This window comes from Dipodomys merriami, unplaced genomic scaffold (genome assembly GCF_024711535.1).
Source record: "Dipodomys merriami isolate MVZ:Mamm:240054 unplaced genomic scaffold, mDipMer1.0.p SCAF_10, whole genome shotgun sequence".
Lineage (NCBI taxonomy): Eukaryota > Metazoa > Chordata > Mammalia > Rodentia > Heteromyidae > Dipodomys > Dipodomys merriami.
The window spans coordinates 24,397,134-24,422,039 of NW_027202271.1; the positions used below are offsets into that span (position 1 = coordinate 24,397,134).

General features: G+C 36.2%; 1 protein-coding gene across 3 annotated transcripts in view; it reads right to left on the reverse strand.

The window, feature by feature from the left end:
- The window catches only part of Tafa2 (TAFA chemokine like family member 2), a 464,602-nt gene that overhangs the window by 61,766 nt on the left and 377,930 nt on the right, over window positions 1-24,906 (reverse strand). For all 3 annotated transcript variants that reach the window (XR_011365012.1, XM_069987768.1, XM_069987777.1), the window contains exons 3-4: window positions 18,508-18,660; window positions 17,165-17,289 (exon numbers count right to left, since the gene is read on the reverse strand). Coding sequence is in view for 2 of the 3 variants with exons in the window: in XM_069987768.1 (XP_069843869.1) it covers window positions 17,165-17,289; window positions 18,508-18,660 (278 nt within the window). In the remaining variant the exon portion in view is untranslated. The remainder of the gene's footprint in view (window positions 1-17,164; window positions 17,290-18,507; window positions 18,661-24,906) is intronic.

A 24,906-nucleotide genomic window follows, 5' to 3' on the forward strand; every position in this document is an offset into this window, starting at 1 on the left:
TCCTCTCCTTCTACTTAACACAACAGTTTAAATCACAAAGAGGTATTTTTATGAGGCTGTCTTTGAACCATCCTTATAAATACTCGTTGAATAAAGGTCAACAATTACAAGGGTCACTAAAAAAAAAGCACAAGCTGCTCTTTTCAGTTTGTGGGCCCAATAAGTCCTCAAGAGATATAGCTTGTAAAAGCAACGGCTGCTGGTTTCCAAAAAGAAAGCAACATTTACACTCTTGCAGCATACAAGCTGGAAAAGCACCTTTATATTTCATTAGTACAACAGCTCCCACTTGGTCCATCTCTGGTAAGTACAACAACACAGATTCTGTGACTACTACATAAAGTGAGATCTATTTAGTTCAGTTCTATGGTTTCTAGATAGGTTGCATTTTTGTGGCTATTTCAGAAAGCAAGAGCTGCATATAGTGCAATCTCCAGTAAATCAATGCTTTTTCTTTCAATTATTTGTTTGAATATGAACAGAGATAGGAAATTGTATCAAGTAATACCTCCATGTAGTTATCTATTTAACAAGGGTGACCATTGTCAAGTAATAATGCTTATATTTTATTTAGGAGACTATTAGACAATTTTACTAGTGTATGAATGACTTGCTTGATTTATGTATTTAAGGAGCACATAGCCTTTATACTTGGCCAGGAATTTACTTAAATCCATAAAGAGCTTATGTGGTGAATACATTATTTTCCCATCTCACAGATGTGCTGAAAAGAAGCATAGATATAAACTGTCTTTTCTTTTCCAAGGCCAGGAAATAATAAGCTGTACAGTTAGTATGTGAAGCCAAGCATTCTGGCTCAAGAAGCTATATTCATAATTACTATACCATCCCTGAAGGCTTTCTTGGCAGAACATATTCTCCATCTAAAGAAAATGGGACTCATGAGCTAGATAGGAATAAGTAGGCAGGCAGATGGGATAGATAGATAGATAGATAGATAGATAGATAGATAGATAGATAGATAGATAGATAGATAGATAGATAGATAGATAATGCATGTATCCATTGTGAGTTTATAAAGCAAATCCAATTGAGTTTTTGGAGCCATTCTGGTGTCATCAGCAATTTAGAGGAATATTTTTCATGTAAATCCCTATAAGTCATCGTGATTATGCGTCTGTTCTCAAGGAAAAAGACTGTGGCCCTTACACTAAGGTTCACTGGTGAAGGCACAATGCTCCAGAATGTATTTATGAAAATTCTTAGCTCTGCTTTATTTGATATAAGAAAAAAAGATTATTTTTTTCTATAATAGCATGTTTTTTATTTTAGATAAAAATGTATACTCTTTCAGATATAGAACATTTAGTAAAGGAATCTTTTCCTGAATTGCCTGCTGCCTTTTTTATCTTCTCAAACACTTCCCTTCTCTAACTAATCTTGAATCTTATAGATAAAATAAGGAGTATGTAACCTAAAGCTATATACACTCTTGAAGTATGAGCCTGCAATTATGCACCTTAGTATTTTCTCCAAAAGTTTAAAAGTTCTGGAAGTGGCACTATGGCTCAAGTGGTAGAGCATTTGCCTTGAGCTGAAGAGCTGAGTGACAGCGCCCAGGCCAATGACTAACAAAAAATAAATTAATTAATTAAAGTTCTATGTTCACAAAACATGTACATGGATCTTTGTAGCAGCTTTCTTTATACTTGCCAAAACTTAGAAGCAATGAAGAAAGCTTCAGAGCTGAAAGGATAAGTAAATTATAACACATCTAGAACACATGATGATCATGCCTGTCAAAACCTTCTGAGAAAATATTGTGGAAATGTATCCATGCTATCATAGTCACATGGTGCCTACATTCTTTTGCGAGATGTAATATTAAATTGAAAAGAATCAAAACGCTGGAATCAGAAATATCTGTGTTTGACTCTATACTTACTATTTATCTAACTTTAGGAAAGCAACTTAATTTCTTTGAGCTTCTTTTCCTCATTTACACAAAGGAATAGGATGATTTATAATTTTAATTATGGTAACTGTTAGAGGTATTTAATTAAATTGCATAGCACAGTACCTGACAATAGTGGACATCCAACAAAATAAAGCTATTTTGTGCCAGGCACCAATGGCCCATGAATATAATCCTAGCTACTCAGGAGATGTGAAGACTGAGGTTCCAAACCAGCCTGGGCAGAAAAGACTCAGTATCTCTAATTAGCCACTCCAAAACTAGAAGTAGAGATTTGGTTAAAGTGGTAGAGCATCAACTTTTTCATCACCAGTATTGGCATTCATACATACATAATCACACACATGCACACATGCACACACACACATGCACACACACACACACACACACACACACACACACACACACACACACACACACACACACACACACCCCATATTCACACACACACAGAAACTACTAGTAATTACCAATACTCTCATTAGGGTCATCTTTATTCACTTTTGAATACTGTTGCAAATGTTAAAAACTCCAAATGCAAAGTCAACATCCTCCTAAACAGAGAAGCAATAAAATGCTTATGTGTATATACATAAAAATATATACACATGCATGTGTCTGGGCATATTACATAGGCATATATTCATATTATGTGTTGTATGTTTACATTTGTCTCTTGACATATGTAGGGGAATAGATTCAGGACCGCTTATGGAAACCAAAAGCACTGGAAAGATGTACCTTATATATAGCATTTACATATAACTTATTCCCTTCATCCTGTATTTATTCCATAATCCCTTGATTACTTACAGTACTTAATACTAGGTACATTCCATGCAAATGATTATAGGAACAATGTCAAGAAAAAATTATATATGAGTTCAAAAGGGTCCATTTTTTCTAAGTAACTTTTGACCCAGAGTTGTTTAATGCTGTCTATATGGAACCCACAGGATTGTGTACATAAATTACATATGTACACAAATATATATATGGTGAATATGAGAGATTATATTTTAGGAAATTGGCTCATACAGCTGTGAAGGCATGTTAAGTCCAAAATCTGATAGGGAGAGGCTTTGCAGGGAGGAACTCCAGACAGAGTGACAGTTCCCACACAAAGAAAGTTGACTAAAAATCCTCTATGAGTGCTAGCCTTGAGCTGAAGAGCTGAGGGACAGCACCCAGGCCCAGAGTTCAGGCCCCACGACTGACAAAAAAAAAAAAGAGTGGATCCTAGTTGGAGGAGTAGGTTACTGGGTGCTTGCCTTTAAATATTTTATCATTCCCCCCAAATCCTCCTTTCTCTCCTTTCCTCCCTTCCTCTCCTTTTCCCCTCCTTCCCCTCCCTCCTCATTTGTCAGTATATCAACTGCCTCAATAAAATTTTTCTCAGGGGAAAAAAATCCACTATGTCCTTTCTTCCAAAGGGAGGTCATTCCTTTGGTCTTGGAGCTTTCAACTGATTAAATGAGTTCTACTCATATGAGGAAGAAGAATCTGCCTTACCAAAGTATACCAGCATAAATTTCAATATTATTCAGCCTCACAGAAACATCTAGAATAATGTTTGATTAAATATTTGGTCACTCTGGCTGGGTCAAAGGTTAATTAGATAGGTTAATATAAATACGTTTTTGTATATACTGTATATGTGTGTATGTATTTGAATATACAACTTAGGAGTTGTATAGTCTTTTATATTCTTCGTGAACATAAAAGATGTTCTGATGACTAAGAACTACCTACAATACTTCTTGATTTTTCTCCTTGGGAAGTTTGAAACAGATACCCACTATTGGATATTCCATACATCTATTCTTCTTGTAAAACCTGTGAAGAGGCAGGTGGCATCTGTATTTTGAATAGCGATTCTACTTCCTAGTTTGGGCATATGAGCTACCCTTTTTGATTAGATGAAAAGAGAAAAGAATGAAGCTTCCTGGAAGAATCAAGAAGGCCTGTCCCAAAGCAAAAGCTATACAAAATAATAGAAAAGTGAAGTGTTCATAAGACACACATAACTGTAATCAGACACAAGGAAATAGTGTTAATATCCTAGCCTTCTCAGAGAAAATGTAACCCAGAAGTTGCCTGGAAAAGACAAGCATTCACTGGGCATTGGAGGCTCACACCTTAATCTCAGGAGGCTGAGATCTGAGGATTTCAGTTTAAAGCCAACCCAGGCAAAAAAGTCGATGAGACTTTTATCTTCAATAAACTATTTGGGAAATGCCGGAAGTGGTACTGTGCCTCAAGTGGTAGAGTGCTAGCCTTGAGCACAAAGAGGCTCAGGAATGGTACACAAGCCCTGAGTTCAAGCCTCAGGACAGGAAAAAAAAGCCAAGCATTCTCCCTAAGCATTCATCATAAAGTTGATATGCTCTATCTTATAGAGTTGCTAGGCCAAGAGAACCACCGTACAGAAGAAATGAAAGGATGATACTAGGTTTTTTGCAAAATGAATTCCCTTGGTCATTATGGGTAAAAAGAGAATTGTGTAAGATAGGGTATTGGATAAAATAGAGAACTGAAAATTATCTGATGTATACAGCCAATGTCTCATTCTCAGAATTTTCATTAACCTTAGAAAGGTTCAACCCTTTAGTGACACATTACTAAAAATAATTCTATCATCTCTGAATGTTTTAGTCCATTTTCATGAATACTTTTATTTCATGCTATGAATATTTATTTCACCTTTAGTATATAAAGTGATGGGTAGAGATTTGTTGCATAGGGTATTGTTAGATTATTACATGAATGAAAAATGAATTCATTGAAAATTACTGTTAACTGCTTTATCTTAACTTTCTTCATATGGGTATTCCCTCACAATTTATCTCAGAAACCCTGAAGCTATCATCTGAACGAGTATGTCAAACATTTGTATTATATCTTCAGAAGTACTTTCAACATGATCATTTTATTTGTGAAGTTTCAACACAAACAGTGGTTGACTATCTGGCCAGATATTCAGTAAACTCACAAACTGATTCTAAATTGTAACTTAAGTTGAAGTTCACATTCCTAAGCATACTTGTTTAAATTCTTCTGACATCAAAGTATCCTTAGAGAAACTTCCAATTTGTTTATTTCAGAGGAAAATAAAATCATCTGAGTGTAAGAATCCCAGAAACCAGCTGACGAAATCAACTCTGTCCAGCAATCATTTTAAGTCAGGAGTATTTTAAAGAAGAGCCTTAAATCAGAGATTGCAGCCATTTATTTCCAAGCATACTTCTAAAATGAATTTTCCCTCCTCAATCCCAGGTTTCACTGCTCTTTTATCAGGATCAGGAAGAGAACAGGGGGTGCAAGGTAAGGGTAAAAGTATGTTTGTCATAAAAAAAGATAAGCAATAAAAGATCAAGCTAAAATGGACAACAGTAAGCAAGCCTTTATCGACTTTGGGTTAATCTCATCAATCTAGGAAAGTCAACAGCACTACTCAACAGAAGCAAAATGCCATAACACTAAACATCGCAAGCAAAAGGTACATTGATAGCTAAGCAATTAAAGAGGTCAATATTAAACATTATACAAATTGCAGTGCCAAGGCTTAGTAAAAACTATAAAGATTTTGGGATCTTTGGTTAATTTGGCGATTTGAATTTTGTATCTTAGATAATAGTTCAACTGAATGGCTAATCTAACTGAAACTAATACATAGTGCTTCCAGATCTAGTGTTTCATGAATTTAACATATTACTAAAATTTAAAATATGTATTCAATGTCATAAGATTCAAATTGACCTCAAAGCTTCATACTAGCAAGGCAGGTGTACTACCACTTAAGTCGTGCCTCAAGCCCTTCAGTATTATTATTTGTTGATGATAATCATAAATTCTTTTCAATTTAATTCAAGCTCTTACTACAGCCTCATTTTTTTGTATTTTTATATGTGAAATCCCTCTTCTGGCCTTTGGTTGTCCTTATCAGTCTCTTCCTCTCATTTATATTCTATATCTGGTATAGAATTGACAGAGGATTCAAAAGCCCAATTCACAGAATATTCATTTTCAATGTTAGATTTTTTTTTTTAATGAATGGGTTATCACTAGAAAGATAAAGTAGGTATCAATTAGATTTTGTTTGATTTTGTTATGGTATTATAATACTAGATGTCAAATTAACAAACAATTCAGTTCTTTCTTTGTTTTTTTTTTTCCATTTAAGATAGGATCTTGCTATGTAGACCAGACTTGATACCACAGAATGTAACAGTTTGACTGCATTTACTCACTATTTACTAAGGAGACAAACAATTGGGGAAAGTGCTCTTGAATGACATCACAATATGTTATTCTTAAGTTTGAGGACAATTATGGGCCACGCAATATTAAACTGTCACTGTGTCATTGTGGCACCTGTACAAATTTCTTTCCTACCACATCTGCCCATGGCAATTACTTACTGGGTTTCTACCCAATTGACTGTGACTTCTCAGACAGCTAAGTGTCATGAGGTTTTAAAAATATAAATTCCCAAGCACAAGGCCTGGTACCTAGCTACATAGCAGAGATTTGATCTAGTTTTACAGAGTGAATGAATAACAAGCTTCCCTTAATTTGTTAATACTTGTATAAAGATATAATTATTCTTATTAAAACTTCTAATGTTTTGCTACCTTTAAGTAGTTGTACAAAAAGGTTTTGACGCAGCCTTACCAATTTATGAATGTATATTATTGTTAAAGTGTATCTACCACTGCCTTCTGTCTAAACGGATATATATTGTGCTGCATTTTAGAGTATTAACAATGGCATCATCCAAATAGGAGAAATGTTATAAGATTACAATGGAACATATTATATTCATCTAATGGGCACAGAGGTGTCAGTATCCATTGCAGATCTTTCTCTCTCTTCTTAGTTTTATAGGATTCTTATTTGCATTCTCTCTCCCTTTTCCTCTTCATGTGTCTATCTCTCTCTCCTTGACCCTACCCTACCCTTTTCAAGTACCTACTTCCTAGGTTAATTTCTTTGAACTTCAACTTTTGCTTTGCTTTTCTAAGGAATTATGCTATTTGAGCTCTCCTTATTTCTGCTTTCCAGAGTGGTTGAACAAGTTTATATTCCCACCAAGAGTGTATGAGGGGTCTCATTTGGCCACATCTCTATTTCTATATATTGACTTCTCCACTAGATATCTCTATCCCCCGTTAGTCGTTTTACCAATGATTAACATTGAATAAGCTAATGAGAAATATACAAGCCAGAATTTCTCTATCATATCCTCTAATCAATCAATTCCTTAATTTTCTACACTGCCATCACTTTTGTATTGCAGGTCATTGCCATATGCCTCCCTTAATTCTGACTCAGTATAGCTAGATATACTTTCTACAGTATAAATCAGACTTTTCTCCCCTCCTAACTACTGAGGGTTCTTCAGTAGTCCACCATTGCTTAGAGAATAAAACCTGAATCTTACAGTTGGGCCTTTCAAAACCCCTCCTGATAAAAAGTTTAACCTTGCCCTGACTTTCCTCCTAAGGATTCCCCATTATCTACTTCTCACACACATTACATCATCCTGTGAGCTAGTTCCAATTCCCTGAGCAAGACTCACCATTCACTATCTCAGCAACTGTGCATGAGTATTCTCTGCTTGTATTCACAGTAAACATAATCAATTCTGAATTTTCACTTGTCCTTTAACTTGCAAATTAAAGATGCCCCCAAATTAAAAACTAAACTATTTTCCTAGTAGTCCATCCAAGTCATGTAGAGCCTAACATCAAGAAAGCTGGGATCAGAGACTTTAGCTGTATTCCCTCTAGTCAATTGGAACAAATGCTTTAGCTTCACATGCTATATTGTCAAATAATTTTAAGTATGTCACTCCAGTGTTCCTATTCTCTGAAGGAAATACCCACCAACTCCTTTTTTCTACCTCATCAAAGTTGTTGCCTAGAACTCTGTTGGTTCTATTACACGTCGTCTATCTGTTATGGTGTAAAGTTTAACTCTTCCCTTTATGCTATGCTTCCCCACACACACACCACCATCTTTCCACGATTCAGAGCAGTTGTGCCATGGGGAATGAGGATTCTCTATCTTCTTACAGAGTCATGGAAATTTGACCAGAACTATATTTCTCACTAACTACAAAGCATTCAGAATTCTGAGCTTTCTGGAAATTTCCCTTATATATCTCAGCCACATCTTCACCCCATTCTCCAAAGTAAGAAATTAAAATTAGATCTAAAATCAGTGGGTTATGAATTTAAATTTTACAGAAAATATGTGAGGGTTAAAGAAGGAAAGAGCTTTGAGGAAAAGTATGCAGAGTTTTATGGCACATAAAATGTGTTTTTCCCACATTTTTATTAACATCAATTAGGATGTTTTACTGTGATGTGTCTATACATTGATACAATGTAATGATCAGATTCACTCACTCCATCTTTCCTCCTAATCCTGATTTCATTCTGTTTTCATAGTTAGAACTTTACCCATATTTGCTCTCCTTTACTCTCCTACATGTACTTACACTACATATAGGACTTGTTTTACATTACTGTCATTTATTTTTACTATACTTTTTAAATAGGAGATTTTTCATCCAACACAGAGAAAAAGCTTATAAGTCCAACTAAATATAATCCCTTCAACACCCCTTCCTCTTCTGCAAGTACTAGGGGGTGCTATCCTCTTTCTTTAAAAATTTCAGATACCATGTAAAAGACAGAGCTATTCTTCTCTACACTTGATTTGCAGAATGTAACTGTAGCTTAAAGATGCACCTCATACTGTTACAGTTTCTGTTCTACTTTCTATTACTATGTCTGAATACAATTAACTCACAGTTAGCTGTGGGATTATAAACACACTTCAGAGCAACATCTACAAATGATCACATGTTACAAATATCAGAAAACCATCTACATCTTACAGGAACTTCAAAGCACACCTATTAGGTTGCCCATTTCTCATTTTAACTATGAAAATGTAGGCCATGCTTTTGGAAGTAGAGCTCTGATTATATGTTTTTCAAGCCTTTGCACTATTTTCAGTAACTATCTAAACAAAAACCAAAACAGATACTCTTGGCCTAATTAAATTATTTTTAATGTAGTGACTGGCTCCTATATTGAAACTTCCCTTAAAATTCTGCTCTTTATTAATTCTGCTTCTATACATCTAGCTGGTGTTTTACCTACCTTAATCTCAATATATAATTGTGGTATACTATTTTCAACATATTAATCCATCCTCCCCCATCTCTTCATTAAAGCTTAATATTGTGATAGCAATTGCATGGTTCTTTACATGTTGTTACTAAATCTCTACATCATTTAAAAATTTAAATTTCATTGAATGGGTTTGACTCATTCAGTGTTGGCATTTCTCATTATTATAATAAAACAGTTTTCAATTGCTCTTAAGAAATATCAATTTTAAGGTGCTATGATGTGTTTAATTTTCCATTAATTTAAATGACCTATGATTATGATCATTAATGTGACACATGAAACATCTTATTCCCACAGGCTGCCCCTCTCATCTAGTAATAATATCCTCACTCTATGTGTTTAGGACAAATGTTAAGTCAGTAATGACATAGCAAGCTGTATTCCTAACCTAAATTCCATTCCCACACAATCATCATAGCTATCTTGTGAATATAGTTTTCCCATGATCGTTCCTTCTGTTACTTTATTATATCCTAGGTCTGGAGAGCTAATCCTCTGAATACAGTTCATCCCCTCACCTACTCTATAAATTTGAGTATGCAATCTACTTAGACAATCTTGTTACTATCACTTATACTTGTCTGTGAGTTATGTCATATCTGATATATATTACTTTGTTTGTTATTTTCAACTTTTTTCCTGTTGTAGACAAACCCTCAAAGATGTGACTTCAAGATTTATAACCTTTAGTTATTCAAACAAGCACTAATCTAAGAACTACTGTGAAAGGTATTTGTAAATGTAATTATGGTTGCTAGTCAGTTGATCTTGAAAGAAATTATCCTGATCTTTTGGGTGGACTCAATGTAAAGATCTAAGACTTAAAAGGGCAAAAGAAAGGCAAAGAAAGTCAGTCCAAGCACTACAAAGAAGAGAACGATGGAGGAGTGATTGAGCAAGAGAGGGGGTATGGAAGTCCAAAGTGTGAGGAGGACTTAGGAAGTCATTGATGTCTGAGAAGAGGAGGAAATATAAAGAGAGAAACATGCATTTTGAAGGGAGCACGAGGGACTCCTGATGGCAGACACCTCAGTCCTACTTTCACTCGGACAACTTGTATGAGCTTAGAAGTGGATCTTTCCCCCTCCCCACCCCACAGAGTCCTCAGAAAGAAACACAGCCATAGTGTGGAAAGGAGACATTCTTCCCTGAATTTTTCCCTCAGGAGATTCAGCACAGAGATCACCCTGTGTTCCTCAGTGCCCAGACTTAGGCTGTATGCATAAATCATTCATGCTGTTTTGTAACTAACTAAATTTGTGGTGATTTGCCATGGTAGCAACAGAAATCAGTGCAACCTCGCAGACTACAGCCCCTATAAGATAGGGAATCCTATCTGAATTGTTTTATTTTGTGTCAATGTTTATGCCCAGAACTTAGAACAACTTCTGAAAATAGTAGACAATAAAGACCCTTTGAATGCATGAATATTGTCACCATATATATTCTTCTTCATAGCATTTGTATACTGAAACCTCAATAAAGTAGACTTTATCCAAAATATGGAACGTCAGTATTAAGTTGTGAAATGAGCTTATTCCGTAGTTTGTATCCATCTAAGTAAAGAATAATTGTCCAATCCAAGGAGCAAACACAGGAAACAATCAAATAATATTTCTTAAAGTACTGTGTTTCAAGTTTCAGGTCACAGTATATAGTAAGTGATAAATATCAATTTATGAGGTTCATATTGGGAGGAAGGAGAAAGAAAGGAGGGTGGGAGGATGATGAGAAAGAAGGAAATTAACCCAAAATAGCAAAGTACCACTTTCGTGTCAGTGTGGCAGATACAAGTGTATTCATGTGCATGTGTGTATATATGTGCTGTTTACTCTGAATCACGATCTAAGAGTTATTTCTTCTGTAGATGCCATAAATATAATTTGAGAACCATAGTCCTAAAGGTCATTACGCTCTGTGCTGTGGACCAGAGTGCAATTTAGGGCCTGACTGGAGGTAAGATGAAGACAAATGAATGCTGAGGTACCCGTTAAGAAAGGCTGATAAATAAACACCTCCACTCTTCTTTTGTTCTTTCTCGCACGCCCTCTCTTTCTCTCTCTCTCTTCCCTCCTCTCTCTTTTAAAGAACTACACTGTACCTAACTTTTCAAGGCAAAAGGAAGCGTTAAAGAATTCACACTTTTTGTACCATCTCAAAGAAAGGGGGTGGACATTTTTTCCTCTTGCTGTGTTCTTCCTTTGCCTTGGGTCTGAAATAGCATCTCAGGACTCTCAGCCCCACCAACAGGAAACTGCTTTTGAGCTTTCTTATAAAATCCAGTAGAGTCTTCAAGATTACAACTTGAGGCTTTAAGCAAGAAAGCTTTGCAAGATGCTATTTCTTTACAATCTTATATTAAAATCCTAATAGCCCATCTTTTGAGATTAGCTAGGTATTGGTATGTATAAATTTAGCTAAGGAGTAAGTGATAAATGTACTTGACACATGGAACCAAAGAATAAATATTGAATGGAAGAACTTGACATTGAATAAAACTCACCATTCTCTGTCTCTATGTATCTCTGTCTCAGTCTCTATTTCTAACTCTGTCTCTCTGTCTCTGTCTCTCTATCTCTATTTATCTCTCTCAGGGCTTATGCTATCATGTTAGTTGACCATTACTTGTTGAGTTGCGTTTGCCATTGATATCAATGTTTCTTGTAAGTGGACTGCAGGTGGATAAAGAAAAGAACTGTGCCATATGCACTATTCATTCCCCGCCCCCTCAAAACATACATTCCTTGCCAGCAGGGATTAAGCAATATATCTCTATGCACTCCTTAGTGTCTATTATAGTTTGGAAAATTAATCACTATATGCCAGGCACTTAACAGTGACTGGTTTTCAGTAACAGCTCAGTAAACATGTAGGGTTTTTTTGTTTTGTTTTGTTTTTGTGCCAGTACTTGGGCTTGAATTTAGGGGACTTGAGCTCTTGCTTGGAGTATTTGCTCAAGGCTGGCACTCTACCACTTGAGCCACACCTCCACTTCTAAAATTTTGCTGATTAATTGGAGATGAGAGTCCCTCAAATTTGCTTTTCTGGGCTGGCTTTAACTCTGGATCTCATTTTTTTTTTTTTTTGAGTAGCTAGCTGAGAACCTGGCAAGATTTCAGTAAATGTTTTCATATATGCTTGTGTTGATTTGAGTAGAAATGCTGCTATCATATAACATCCTGCACCAAAGAGTTTTACATTTGTTGATTCTTGTTGCACTATATAATGAAATAAAATTAATCTTATTTGAAGACACATTCAAAGTTTACAAAATTCTCTTCTACTTAGGTCACTCTACCATAATGAATAAGGGTAAAAATCATCCGAATTAGTTCAAAATTATCCAAAACTTTCTTCTCAAGCATAGTCAATCCAGGGTTTGTGATTTGCAAAGATAATCTTTCTAATGACAATATAAAGTTTCACATAAAGTGAGCTTCAGTTCATTTTTCCCTCATGTATGAATCAGACATATGATCTCTGGTGATCACTGTAGTTAGAAGTTTTGTGTCTACACCAACCAGCAAAGAACATAAATTTTTTTTAAAAAAGTAGAATATGACTTGTTAGAGCTTTCCCAGAGATTGAATATTAAAGCATCAAAAGACATGAACCCCAGTCTGGGTTTTGTTGTTGTTGTTGTTTTTCGTATGGTTTCAACAATGTTAATTTTTTTCTCCCATCTTACAAGCTGTGCAGCACCTTTCCCCTGCCACTTTTGCCTTGTATAATTAGCATATAATTATGTGTTCTTTCACACTGGAAAGACTATTCTTTTATTAATGACTTTGAAAAACTTCATTATGTTGAGTTTGAAATAAAAGACACAAGATTAATTTTCTCTCTTTTTAAACTTAAGAAATATTAAAAATAAAACAGGACACAGGGATATCACAGAAAATCCTAAATCTTCGACTTTCCAATGAGAAAAGGTTCTTGGGAAACAGATGCTGCATTTTCTGTTCTCTTCAGATTAAAATGATGCTAAAAAAAAAAAAAAAAAACTGTCTGTTCTTGGCCTTTCTTTGTTTTTAGGGCAAAAATGGGTCAGAACAAAAACAGCTTCCTGAATCTAGTACAAAACAGGAGGATATAATTCATATTTGTAATAAGTACAATAGACAATCCAAGTTCATCTTCAATGAATTTGCGCAGCCTCTGATTTCTATTCAATTCTGGAAGGTTTCACACATCTCTACAGAGGCCATGTAGGCCTCATTGCTGCTTTTTGGCTGACTGCTTTTTTCCACCATTAGGTTTTCCTAAGCACTCCAGATTGGATATGGGCAATTGCAAAGGAGGGTGTACATTATTGGAAATTTTCGTCATTTCTGGAGCCATTTTGATTGTAGTGATCACCTCGTATGACCAACATTTCTTTCCCACGAGACACAGATTGCTTTTAGCTGAGAGCAGTTTTTAGCTACTTTGTAACCTACTCCTGCTTAACTTTTGGACTTCCCTTAACTTTTGGGTCCTGCCAAATCAGGGTTTATTAGACTCACAGCACCCAAGCTAGCTTCTTCAAGACCAGCAAGTGGTCAATGGTATCAATGAATCAGATAATTCAGGTATTGTCTCAATAAGCTGTTGCCACTTGTGCATGGTGGAAATTACCTTCAGCAAACAATCCAACAATCCCATGGAGAAAGCAACACATTTTGCCCAGAGCTATTTCAAGAAATTTTCTCCTTTTTTTTTTTTTTTTGGTGGGGAGAGGGGATGAATAGGAGGGGCTGTATTATGTATTGAACTCAGGGTCTTTTGTTTGCTAGGCAATTGTTTTACATTTCAACCACATTCCAGACCTTTGCTTTTACTTTGTTTCTCAGACAGGGTCTCATGCTTTGACCTTGGCTGTCCTCTGATCTCAATCTTCCTATCTCTACCTTTTGAGTAGCTGGGATCACATAAATGACCCTTCATATCCAGCTTGTTTTGAAATAGAGTTTCACTAACTTTGTCTCGTTTGGCCTCAAATTATGAACCTTCTATCTCTACTTCCCTAATAGATAAGAGTACATGCAGCCACCATCATATCTAGTCCATAAATACACATTTTCTCCAAACCATTTACATCCTTTGGTTTAAAATATCTAAATATTTCCTTTTATCATAGGGATGGGGGGTTGTTTTGGTACCAGGGCTTGAACTCAAGGCCTTGCTTTACTTTTTTGTCTTTATTTGTACTAGATCACTTGAACCACATTTCCATTCAAGATTTTTTACTAGTTAATTCAAGATAAGAGTCTCAGGGATTTTTTTCTTCCCAGACTGATTTTGAATCATGATTCTTAAATTTCAGCCTCCTGAGTAGCTAGGATCACAAGCATGAACCTATAATCCAGGACCTGGCTTAATACATCTTTTTTTAATAAAAGATATTTTTTCTTGTGTAGAGGAAGAGACAGCAGTAATAATTTACTTTGATTTTACTCAAAAAGCTCTTCTTTAAATCTTCTCTTCTATATGAAGATAAAACTGGGAATCATGAACTCATTAAAATCCTTACACATAATTTAATCCAAGTGTGTATTGTTGCATAAATCCTTTCTACAATAACTTTGATGAGGTCTTCTGTTCTTTAAGGCAGAAGAGATGAAGGAAAAGTAAAAAGGCCAATGTCTTTGGGGTCATATCAGATAATGAAAACGAAGTATACAAGTTAGGTGTGGTTTTTCCATACCCACAATGCCTCAGTTTCTCATCCATCTTGTTTCAATTTTTTGGAAAGTATTTGGTGAAGGAAAGGTTCAATTTTAATTTCCACCATGAGATTCTGGCCAACAAGGAAGGAAATAAAACTAGATTTTTATTTTTTTCATGAGAATTTAGATAACATGGTCTTGACCTTTTTATTTCAATGATCTGGAAAGTTAAAAAAATTTAAAGGTCTACCTCATGAGAAAAAAAAATCAGAAACTTTTAAGTAATAATAATTACCTAAGAGTAAATTGTTATAAGTTAAAGTTACCTACAAAGTACAAGTTAGAAGAATAGGTTCAGAAAGGGACTATGTGGCTTGAATCTTGATTTCCTAATTAATAAGTGCTCTGACCTTGGGAAGTCACTTAACTTTTTAAAGTTTTGGTTAACTCATCTGCTTTAAAAAGGGGAGACAATAACATGTTCTTCATGGGATCATTAAGAGGACTAAAGCAGCTAATTAGTTTAAAGCATTTTGTTTGGTATTTGCTCTATGTTTATGTAGTCAATAAATGTTAGCTTCCTCTTGTCTACTGAGTAATGAAAACATGGAATGGCTGTGGAGAATGGACAGGTTTTGGGTTTTTTTTTTTTTCCATCTGTTTCACCATCTCAATTCCTTGGTGAATTTCCATGAGTCTTATTTTGCATTAAGGATTGATAGGATTAGGGGAAAATAATTTTCTGAGATAACTATTTTATAAGGGAATTTTATGTTGCCAAAATGCTTTTAACCAATCAGTATAAATTATATTACTTTCTAATTCAAGGTATAATACAGTTATTCCAGTTTAATCATTCACTTAATGGATTTTGGAAAGATGTCTAACATCTAATGAACTACTTAAAGTCAATAATAATTTGACAAAGTTTCTCTTTATTTGTGCTGTTTGGAATATGGTTAGTTTTGTGTATAGCTAATCAGTCAGTGCACTGCAGATATTCCTCTATAGACTGAAATATACTTGGGTGAATTATTAATCCCTTTAATATGTCCATACAAGGTTAAAAATTCTATGTCTATATCATAAATAACCAGGCTAGTTTTGTATGTCTTTATAAAATTCTCCTACACCATCATTGTATAATTCAATTAATAATTTTGTATTATTCAATAAATAATTTTATTTCTGTTAAATTAAAAAAAGACTAAACATTCATGTGCTAATTCTAAAACAAAATGAACTGCAAATTCTGCCAGACCAGAAGATCTATTTAGCTGAGAAATTAAATAATAGTCATTTTTCAGTCCTCTTGCCAACCTCCAGAGGTTTGAAATAGCAAAACTGAAAGACTTTACAATCTTTAGAGTGCTCTCTTTGCACTGACTCTAGGATTCTGTAATTCCTCATAGTAACCCATTATAATGGCTGCAAACATCAACCATCAAAGAACTATTTAATGAGTTTGGTGCAAGTGGCTCAGACCTGTAATACTATCTACTCAGGAGGCTAGACTTTGAGGATCCAGGTTAAAAGCCAGTCCAAGCAGACTTCTTTAAGAGATTCTTATCTCCAATCAACCAGCAAACCACAAGAATGGCAGAATATCTCAATTGGTAGAGTGTCACCTGTAAATAGAAAAAGCAGTGCAGCAGCAGAAGACCCTAAGCTCAAGCTCTGGTAGTGGGAGAAAAAGAAGAAAGGATAAAAGAAGGGAAGGAGGGAAGGAGAGAGGGGAAGGAAATTAGAAGGAGGGAATGAAGACAGGAAGGAAGAGAAGAGAAAAGGGGAGAGGAGAAGAAAGGAGAGGAGAGGAGAGGAGAGAAGAGGGGAGGAAGAGGAGAGAAGAGGAGAGGAGAAGAGAGAAGAGGAGAGGGGAGGGGAGGGGAAGGGAGGGGAAGGGAGAGGAGAGGAGGAGGAAGATGAAAATTAATGTTCTAGAAATTAAGAATATCAAAATAACTTCTTCCATAAAACAGAAAGAAGCTTCTTTGGAAAATGTAATAGAGTCATAGAGAACTTAATACTCCTTTATCAGAATTTATTCAGAATACTATACATCACAAGAATAAGATGTGGGATCAACTGCCAAGCATTTAATATGCATTTGTTGAGAGGCTCACATTAATGGCAATATGAAACTATTTTTTCTTCATCTAGCATGATAGTTGATGTTAATATATAAAAGATGTTATTCTGAAATTTTAAAAAATACTATGAAAAAGTAAATTAAGAGAAAAATAGGAAAGCTGTACTTTGTGAAACCATGCTATCTCTTTTTATAACCACCACTCAATGGAGCAACTACAAGTGCTTCCTTCTCTAATTCTGAGATATCTTGCCTTCTTTTTTCAAGACAGTTGTCCACTTACCCTAGTTGTTTTCACTTTATTCCCAGAAGAACAGCTCCATCCTTTCCGGTCTGGAAGGACTTTACATTCTTCTCCCTCCAAACATGGCTGCATATGACACCACCATTTCTGTTCCACTATGGAAGCTGAATGAGACAGACAGACAGACAGACAAACAGAAGTCATCTCAATATTTTCTGATTGCATGGTTAATTCTCTGGGTACACATGTATAGAAGAACAAAGGTCAGTGCTCTAACTAAAAGATTCATTGCTAAAGGAATTTTTACTTAACATTTTATTTTTCATTGTGCCAAGGACAATGAACATAGTATGTAAAATGTAAATATATTTCTAGTGGACTAATACACTGGTGATAACTACAACCACAGTGATGGACTTTTTTTTTGTAGGTGGGGCTTGCACTCAGGGCTTTGGTGCTGTTCCTGAGCCTCTTCATGCTCAAGGCTAGCAATTTACTACTTGAGCCACAGCACCACTACTTCTTTTTGAGTGGTTAATTGGAGATAAGAGTCTCATGGAGACTTTTGTGCCTTGGCTGGCTTTGAACCATGATCCTCAGATCTCAGCCTCCTGCATAGCTAGGATTACAGACATGAGCCATCAGTGCCTGGATGTTGATGGACATTTTTCATGTGAAAATATAGAACTCCTTACAAGAAACCTATGTGAAGATGTGCATGCATTGGCTTATGGAAATATATAAGAAAATGGACTCAACTGATTTTGAATCAGTATTTTAGAAACAATATAGTATTTATCATGAGTAGTCTGAAAAATCAGGAGAGTGTTAGACAAACATTTTTTGTTTTCTATCACAGACAGTAGCCTCATCACAAGGGTATACTGTTTAACAAATTATTATTTATGTTAATAACAATTAAGTAGAGCTATAACAAAAGCTATGTTCTATTATAATTAGGTGGGTCCTAATTATGAAGAAAGAGATTTGTATTTTCATGCACCATCACAAAACCAGTGGGCTTCATATACACAGTGTTGATGTTGTTCATTGTTAATCGCCATCCCTGGGCTTAGGAATCCATTCTCTTATACCATCGATTTTCATTTTGCCATTAATTAACACACATCTTCTCTACTCTTTACCATGAAATCAGTTATTTGACAGTATCCAAACAAGAAGTACTTTGGCTCATGATAATTGTTTTTGTAACAGAACTACATGAGAGCTTAAAAAATTCTACATCTAAAAAATGCCCCTGTGAACACTTCGTTTCAGTGTGGTCCCCTAAGATGGCCTCCCAGTGTACACCATTACAGTAGCGTTCCAACGCCAAGGAGCCCGGTCTATACTATGACAGTGAGTAATGAAAGAAGTCGCACCATCCACACAAGATGGGGCAGCTCGTGTGGTGCCGGCCACCTGCCCTGGAAAACAGGAGCACTTGACTGTTTGTGATCGCTCTTCTATCTTGTTCTTATTACAGCATCTGTGGAGCGCCACCACCTCACAAGTTCCCGTTTTAACATGGTGAGCTGTGCAAACAAAAGAAACAAAAGATAAAAACAATATGGACACATTTGGACACTTCCCTCCCTCTTTTTTTAATTAGAAGGACATTAAATATAGCTCTATAAGGGAGCTACCATGCATGAAACTAGAAATACAGTGATGCTAACTCCATAATGCAGATTTGATTTCCTTTCTCAATGTGATGGGACCATTTCTGTCAGTAAATGCTTGGTGAAGCAGGGACAATTAGTTGACTCCATTAGAATGAGCTGTGAAAGCAGTCTGAAATATAGAGGCAATACATGGTGTCATCAAAAACATATTTATTTGCAGATGACTTTTTCACACCTTTCCATTTGATGCATTTATAGTCATGTAAGTCCTGGGACAAGATGTCCTTCAGCAGAGTTGTGCCTAGCCACTTTCTTAAAGCAGATGCTGATAAAAGTGTGACTAGACAGAGAATCCTCCAAAAAAAACCCACAAAACAGAATGTGAGAACCATATCTTCAGTATCCTGCTCAGTATCCCCAGTAAAGAAGAATCTTTAAGTTGCCACCATTTCATTCAAAGTGCCAGCCAATCTCTAGTCCAGAATCATTCCTTTCCTTGTGGATGCAAGTACTACCAAATGACAAGAGCAGCCAGAACGTAGATGAATCATATATGGAATGGAAATCCAGATGTGAAAGCTTTCAGCCTCCAAGGACTATATGTTCAAACCTCAAAGCAAGGCTGTTGAGCTTTCTGGGAGATTGAAATATGTGGAGCTCACTTGCCACATTTGGGAAGGACTTGAGTGTGTCTTCATCTTTGTTGGGCTTTTTCCCTGTTTCCTCTTTAAAGCATTAACTCTACTATGAGGTGATAAAGTATGTTTCATTTCCGTAATGGAAAAAAAAAGCTTTATGTTAAAACCTTTGCTGAGTAATTACACTTTCAGAAGTTTAGAAAATGTGATTGGTATAAAAACAGAAATGTAAATAGAAAAGCAGGTCTGATGGTGTTTAAAGTTGTTACACCATGTGATTCTATTAGCCATGTCCCCAGAGATGAGAAAACACAGTGAGATGTGCAGTAAGTCAGGCTAGAGAGCTTGCATAGATTTTTCTATAAATTATATCACCCACTTTTTAATCCCTCCATGTGAAGCCACAAAACCAAGTCGTGTTTTAGATGAATGAATACCACACACAAGAAGGACACAGTCTATCCCTCTTCTTAAAGACTTGGAAATCCTAGGGAGAAAACACCTGGGTCAGAGATTAAGTAAATGTTGGATTTTGGAGCTCTTGAAGCAATGCAGTAAGTTCCAGAGAAGGTTCTTGTGGTGCAGTTACCTGAAGAGTGAACTGAACTATGAGAATGAAGGGTGCATTATGGAGATGTAAAGAAGGAAAAACATTTCCAACAGAAGCTAACCACATAAAAAAGGCCCTCATAAAAATAGGAGGAAATATGCTGTGTTTTCAGAACAGCAAAAGGCCAGGGTCACTGCGGTGAATTTAAGGAATTGAGAGGTTGAGGGAACTGTGTCACAAATGCAGTCAGGTCATGCAGAGACTGGTAAGGACACTGGTTATTATTTGGCTTATAAGGAAAATGTCATTACATCATTTATGTTTTAGAACTTTGCTTGACCTCTCCCCTCCCCACCATCCCGTTAAAGTCTGAAATGAAGAAAACAAGAATGGAAAGTAGTTGTAGATATCTAGGTAGTAAAAGATGGGAATTAGACTCTATTAACTGTAGCAGAGGCCAGAAGCAGCAAGTTAGAGATGTGTTCAAGCTAATTGCTTGAATAACGGGTGAAAAGGAAACAGGAATGAAAGATTACTCTTGATCTGAGTAATTCGTAGTAGATGATTCGGATAGAAAAGCCTGAGGAAAGGGAACTGGAAGATGATGGGTAGAATTAAGATGTACTTCTGATTGAGTCATGTTAAATTTGAGTTTATTTGGGGAGGAGAGAGCCTTTCACTTTCTATGCAGGCCCTCTACCACTTGAACCACACCCCTAGACGTTTTTACTTCAGTTTTCAGATTGGCTCACACTTTTGCCCAGGGGTGGCCATGGAGTATATTCTTCCTACTTCTGTCTCTAGTAGCTGAGATCAGAGATAGGTGTCCTCATGCCTAGCTTTTGACTGAGTTGAGATCTTGCGAAATGTTTTGCCTGGGCTGGTCTCCTATCTCAATCTTTCCAATTTTTGCCTCATGAATACCTGAGATTTGAGACATATAACATCATGCCTAGACTAACTCTGAGATTCTTTGCAATACCCAAGTAGAAATGTACATAAAAGCAGCATTTAAGACATAGAGCTTAAGGAAGAGATCTGGGCTACAGACATAGACTTAAGAGCCTTAAATCGATAGATGTTATGTAAAGCCAAGGCTTTAATAGGCTTGCCATGAAAATGTCACTGATACAGAAGAGAAAAAGGAAAAAGAGTTTAAAATCTAGACATGAAATAGAAGACAGCAAACACTGGTAAAAGAAGCAATTAAAGAAAAAAGAAAAAGTCCTGGACTTAAGGAACAGAAGAGCAAGGACTAAAATGTACAAAAGGAAGCAACTTATCAGCCATGTCAAATGTCATTGAGAGATCCAATTAAGTGAAGAGAGCATAATGTCTATTAAAAAAATAATACACCTTGAATAGTGAAAGCAATCTTTAGAAAAGAACAAAACTTTTACAAAACATAAAGGTACAAAGACACAATCAGGAAAGAACAATCTCTTCAATAAACAGTGTTGAGACACTGGACACCTATATGCAGACTGATTTGGGCTTAGCTCATGCCACATATAAAAATCAACACAAAATGAATTAAAGACCTAAATACAGGATCTGAAACCATAAAACTGTTAGAGAAAAACAGAAGGGAAAAGTTCCATGAAATTGATCTGGACAGTGCTATTTTTAGACGTTAAAAACAAAAGCACCCAGCAACAAAAGCAAAAATAGAAAGAAAGGGCTTAAATCAGAATAAAAAAGCTCTGTACAGCCAAAGAAACTTCCACGTTGAAAAAATATAGCCCGTGAAACTGAGAAAAACATTGTAGGGAGTGTTTAACTAAGCTTGGTGTGGGACATAATTTGTTCTAAGAGGAAAGAAATTGAAAAACTGTAGGTAGACAAATGGAAGATGCAGTAGTTTCTTATCTGTTTTCATCTAATGTAAGAGATTTATTTTTATTTTTATTTTTTTGGTCCGGTTGTGGGGCCTGAACTCTGGGCCTAGGCGCTGTCCCTCAGCTCTTCAGCTCAAGGTGAGTGCTCTACCACTTGAGCCACAGTGTCACTTCCGGATTTTTTTCTTTTTGCTTATGTGGTGCTGAGGAATGGAACCCACGGCCTCATGCATGCAAGGCAAGTGCTCTACCACTGAGCCACCTTCCCAGCCATACTGTGAGAGATTTTTGAAAAGAGAAATAAAAGAGAATGAAGCAGGTTATCTATGAAAAAAGGATATGAATCTGAGAAGGACCAGTTACAGTATCTCACAGATATTTCACTGAAGGATGCAAAGTGAAGAGGATGTGCTGGACTGGAGGGATGATGGGCAGAACTTGTAGAGTTGAGGTTGGAAGAATGTGCTCCTCTAACAACACATCACTTGGGATGCTTGGACCTTTAATAGTGATTTAGAGAAACCAAGATACTGAGTGATGATGACCTTAGTCTTTCATGTTTGAATGGAGACCAGAAAGAGATGATTAAGCCTTCCCCAGAGAGTGCCCATGGCAAGCAATCAGTGACCAAAGGTCACTTTGGAGAGAACTTGGTGGCTGAGCCTCTGCGCTCTTCCATAGGGACATAGCAGCCAAGAAAGAGCATATGGTATGGCTCCCTGACCTCTCTCCTGGGAAAAGAGGTATCTCTTCAGAACCATATCTATTTCTCAAACATTATCATAGAAAGATTTTTATTATATATTTGGAAAGAAGGGAGAAGTCTGGTCCCCTCTCTTCTGGCATGTGGAAGCATTGTAGTTCTCCATCCTGTCAGCTTTGGCTATGGGGATCTACTTTTCTTTGTCTAATAAAATAAAATTAAAAGCAATAAGAAATCTGGCACTGGTGGCTCATGCCTTTAATTCTAGCTACTCAAGAGGCTGAGATCTGAGGACCACAGTTCAAAGGCAAGAAAGTCCATGACTCTTATCTCCAATTAACCACTAAAAATCCAGAAGTAGAGCTGTGGCTCAAGTAGTAGAGCACTATCCTTGAGCATAAAGCTCAGAAACAGCCAGCTCAGGGAGTCCAAACACCAGGATACACACACACACACACACACACACACACACACACACACACACACAACACACACACATGCATACATGCATGCACACACACATTCAATAAGAGGCATTTCTGAATGAAAGCTTTTCTTTGTAGCAGAACTGACATTAACCTGGATCCCAACTGCAGAGATGTGGGACAGTCACAACCAACCATGATGCACAAGGACAAAATAAACTGATCCTGTTCCAAAAACTCTAACACTAGGAGTTTTGACTACCTCAAATTTCACAAACTTTGATAATACGGTCATTCCTTCTCCTGCTCCCTAATTTGTTCATTATTTAACACTCCTATAGGAATCTAGATGTGTTGATTGTGGCCTAAGTTAAGAATAAATCCAGTATCTATAATCCTGGATCATTTCAGTGCATGTGAAGCAATGTAGAATAAAGACAAAAGAGTTATTGTTCAGATATTTATGCACTTTGAAGAGTTGTAAGGGATTACTCTACAATGGGATAATTACATTGGCTAAATTTAGAATGTCAGAGCTGTGATAGAAAAAAAAAACGATGCTTCTTTCTTCTTGTAAAAGAAAGGAGGGTAAATGATGGCCATGCTGTACAATTGAGAGAAGATAATGCGGTAGCTGCATCATGACGAATGAGAAGAGCATCTCCCCTCAGAGAACATGGCACTAAATGTCAGGAGATTAATATAAAGGTGACAGAAAGAGCAAGTGGTAGCCTGTCAGACAAAGGCCTTTCCTGCTCCATCCTTTCTCTTCATTGCTAGGAATAAAACGTGCAAAAACACAGGTTGAGTTTCCTGGTGAGATATAGGATTTTGTGAAAATTCTCTCACCCTTCATTCTTTCTAATAAGCTGAAGTTACAGTGCTTTTTTGTAGGGAAGGAGAAAGAGAGACATTAGCTCATACTTTTAAATAGAATAGATGATGATAGATAGATAAATAGGTAATTTTTTAATCCAAGAGTTTGAAAACATGTGTAGCAAAAATATGACAGCAAAATATTAAATGTCCAGTGTTTTTATTGTGCCCATGCATATGCCAAGTACATGAAATAACTCACAAAAGTGAGTCAAAATTTCTCTACATATTTAGGTCACCTTCACATGGCATATGTCTGCAAATGTTGGTTTTCTTATTTGTCACTATATTCTTAACGTCTTACAAAGATAATCAAATTCTTGCCGACAAAGACTAATTTTTCATATTAGCTGCTCAGTGTGTGGTAAGCATTTAATAAATGGTAAACAAGCAATCTGAGATGGTAGAGCTCATTCCTGTGGTTTTCCTGTAAAAGGTTAATGAAACAGTAGGAAATTCAAGTTCAACTTCTCTATGTAGACTCAGGAAAAGCTCAGATAAACCAACCTAATCAAATATTAGGGCTTTCTAATTTAACAAAATAGAAGATCAGTTAGTATCATATCAAAATGATGTGAGAACCAAAACTCCGCACCAAGAAGTGAAAAAAGACAAACAATTTTCTTCGTGTCACAATTCCCAAGATCTCTCTGTCTCCCTCTCTCCTCTTTCTCTCCTGTCTTCCTCCTTTCTCCCTTCTTCACACACACACACACACACACACACACACACACACACACACACACACACACACACACACACACACACACACACACTTTCTTAGGTTTGTCTCTTTTCTGATGTGATGCATGAATAAAAATGTGTTGCCTCCTACATTTTTGGGAAATGACAACAGAGACAAATAGTTTTCATTAAATTCTCAAGAAGGATGAAAATCGAGTCTTACCCTGCTCTAATTGTAGCCTTCCAAAGTTATGACTCTATGTCTCACTTTAACTCCAGTCCCATTGACCTGTCCCAGAAACAAGCACTTAAAACACTCCCTTTTGAGCCATTGACTAAGAATCTTATCTGTTTTGTCAGGCTATTATGACCAGAATATTGTGACATGAAGTTCCATTTCACATTTTACAAAAGTATTTATTTTCATCTGCCAGTTTATTTA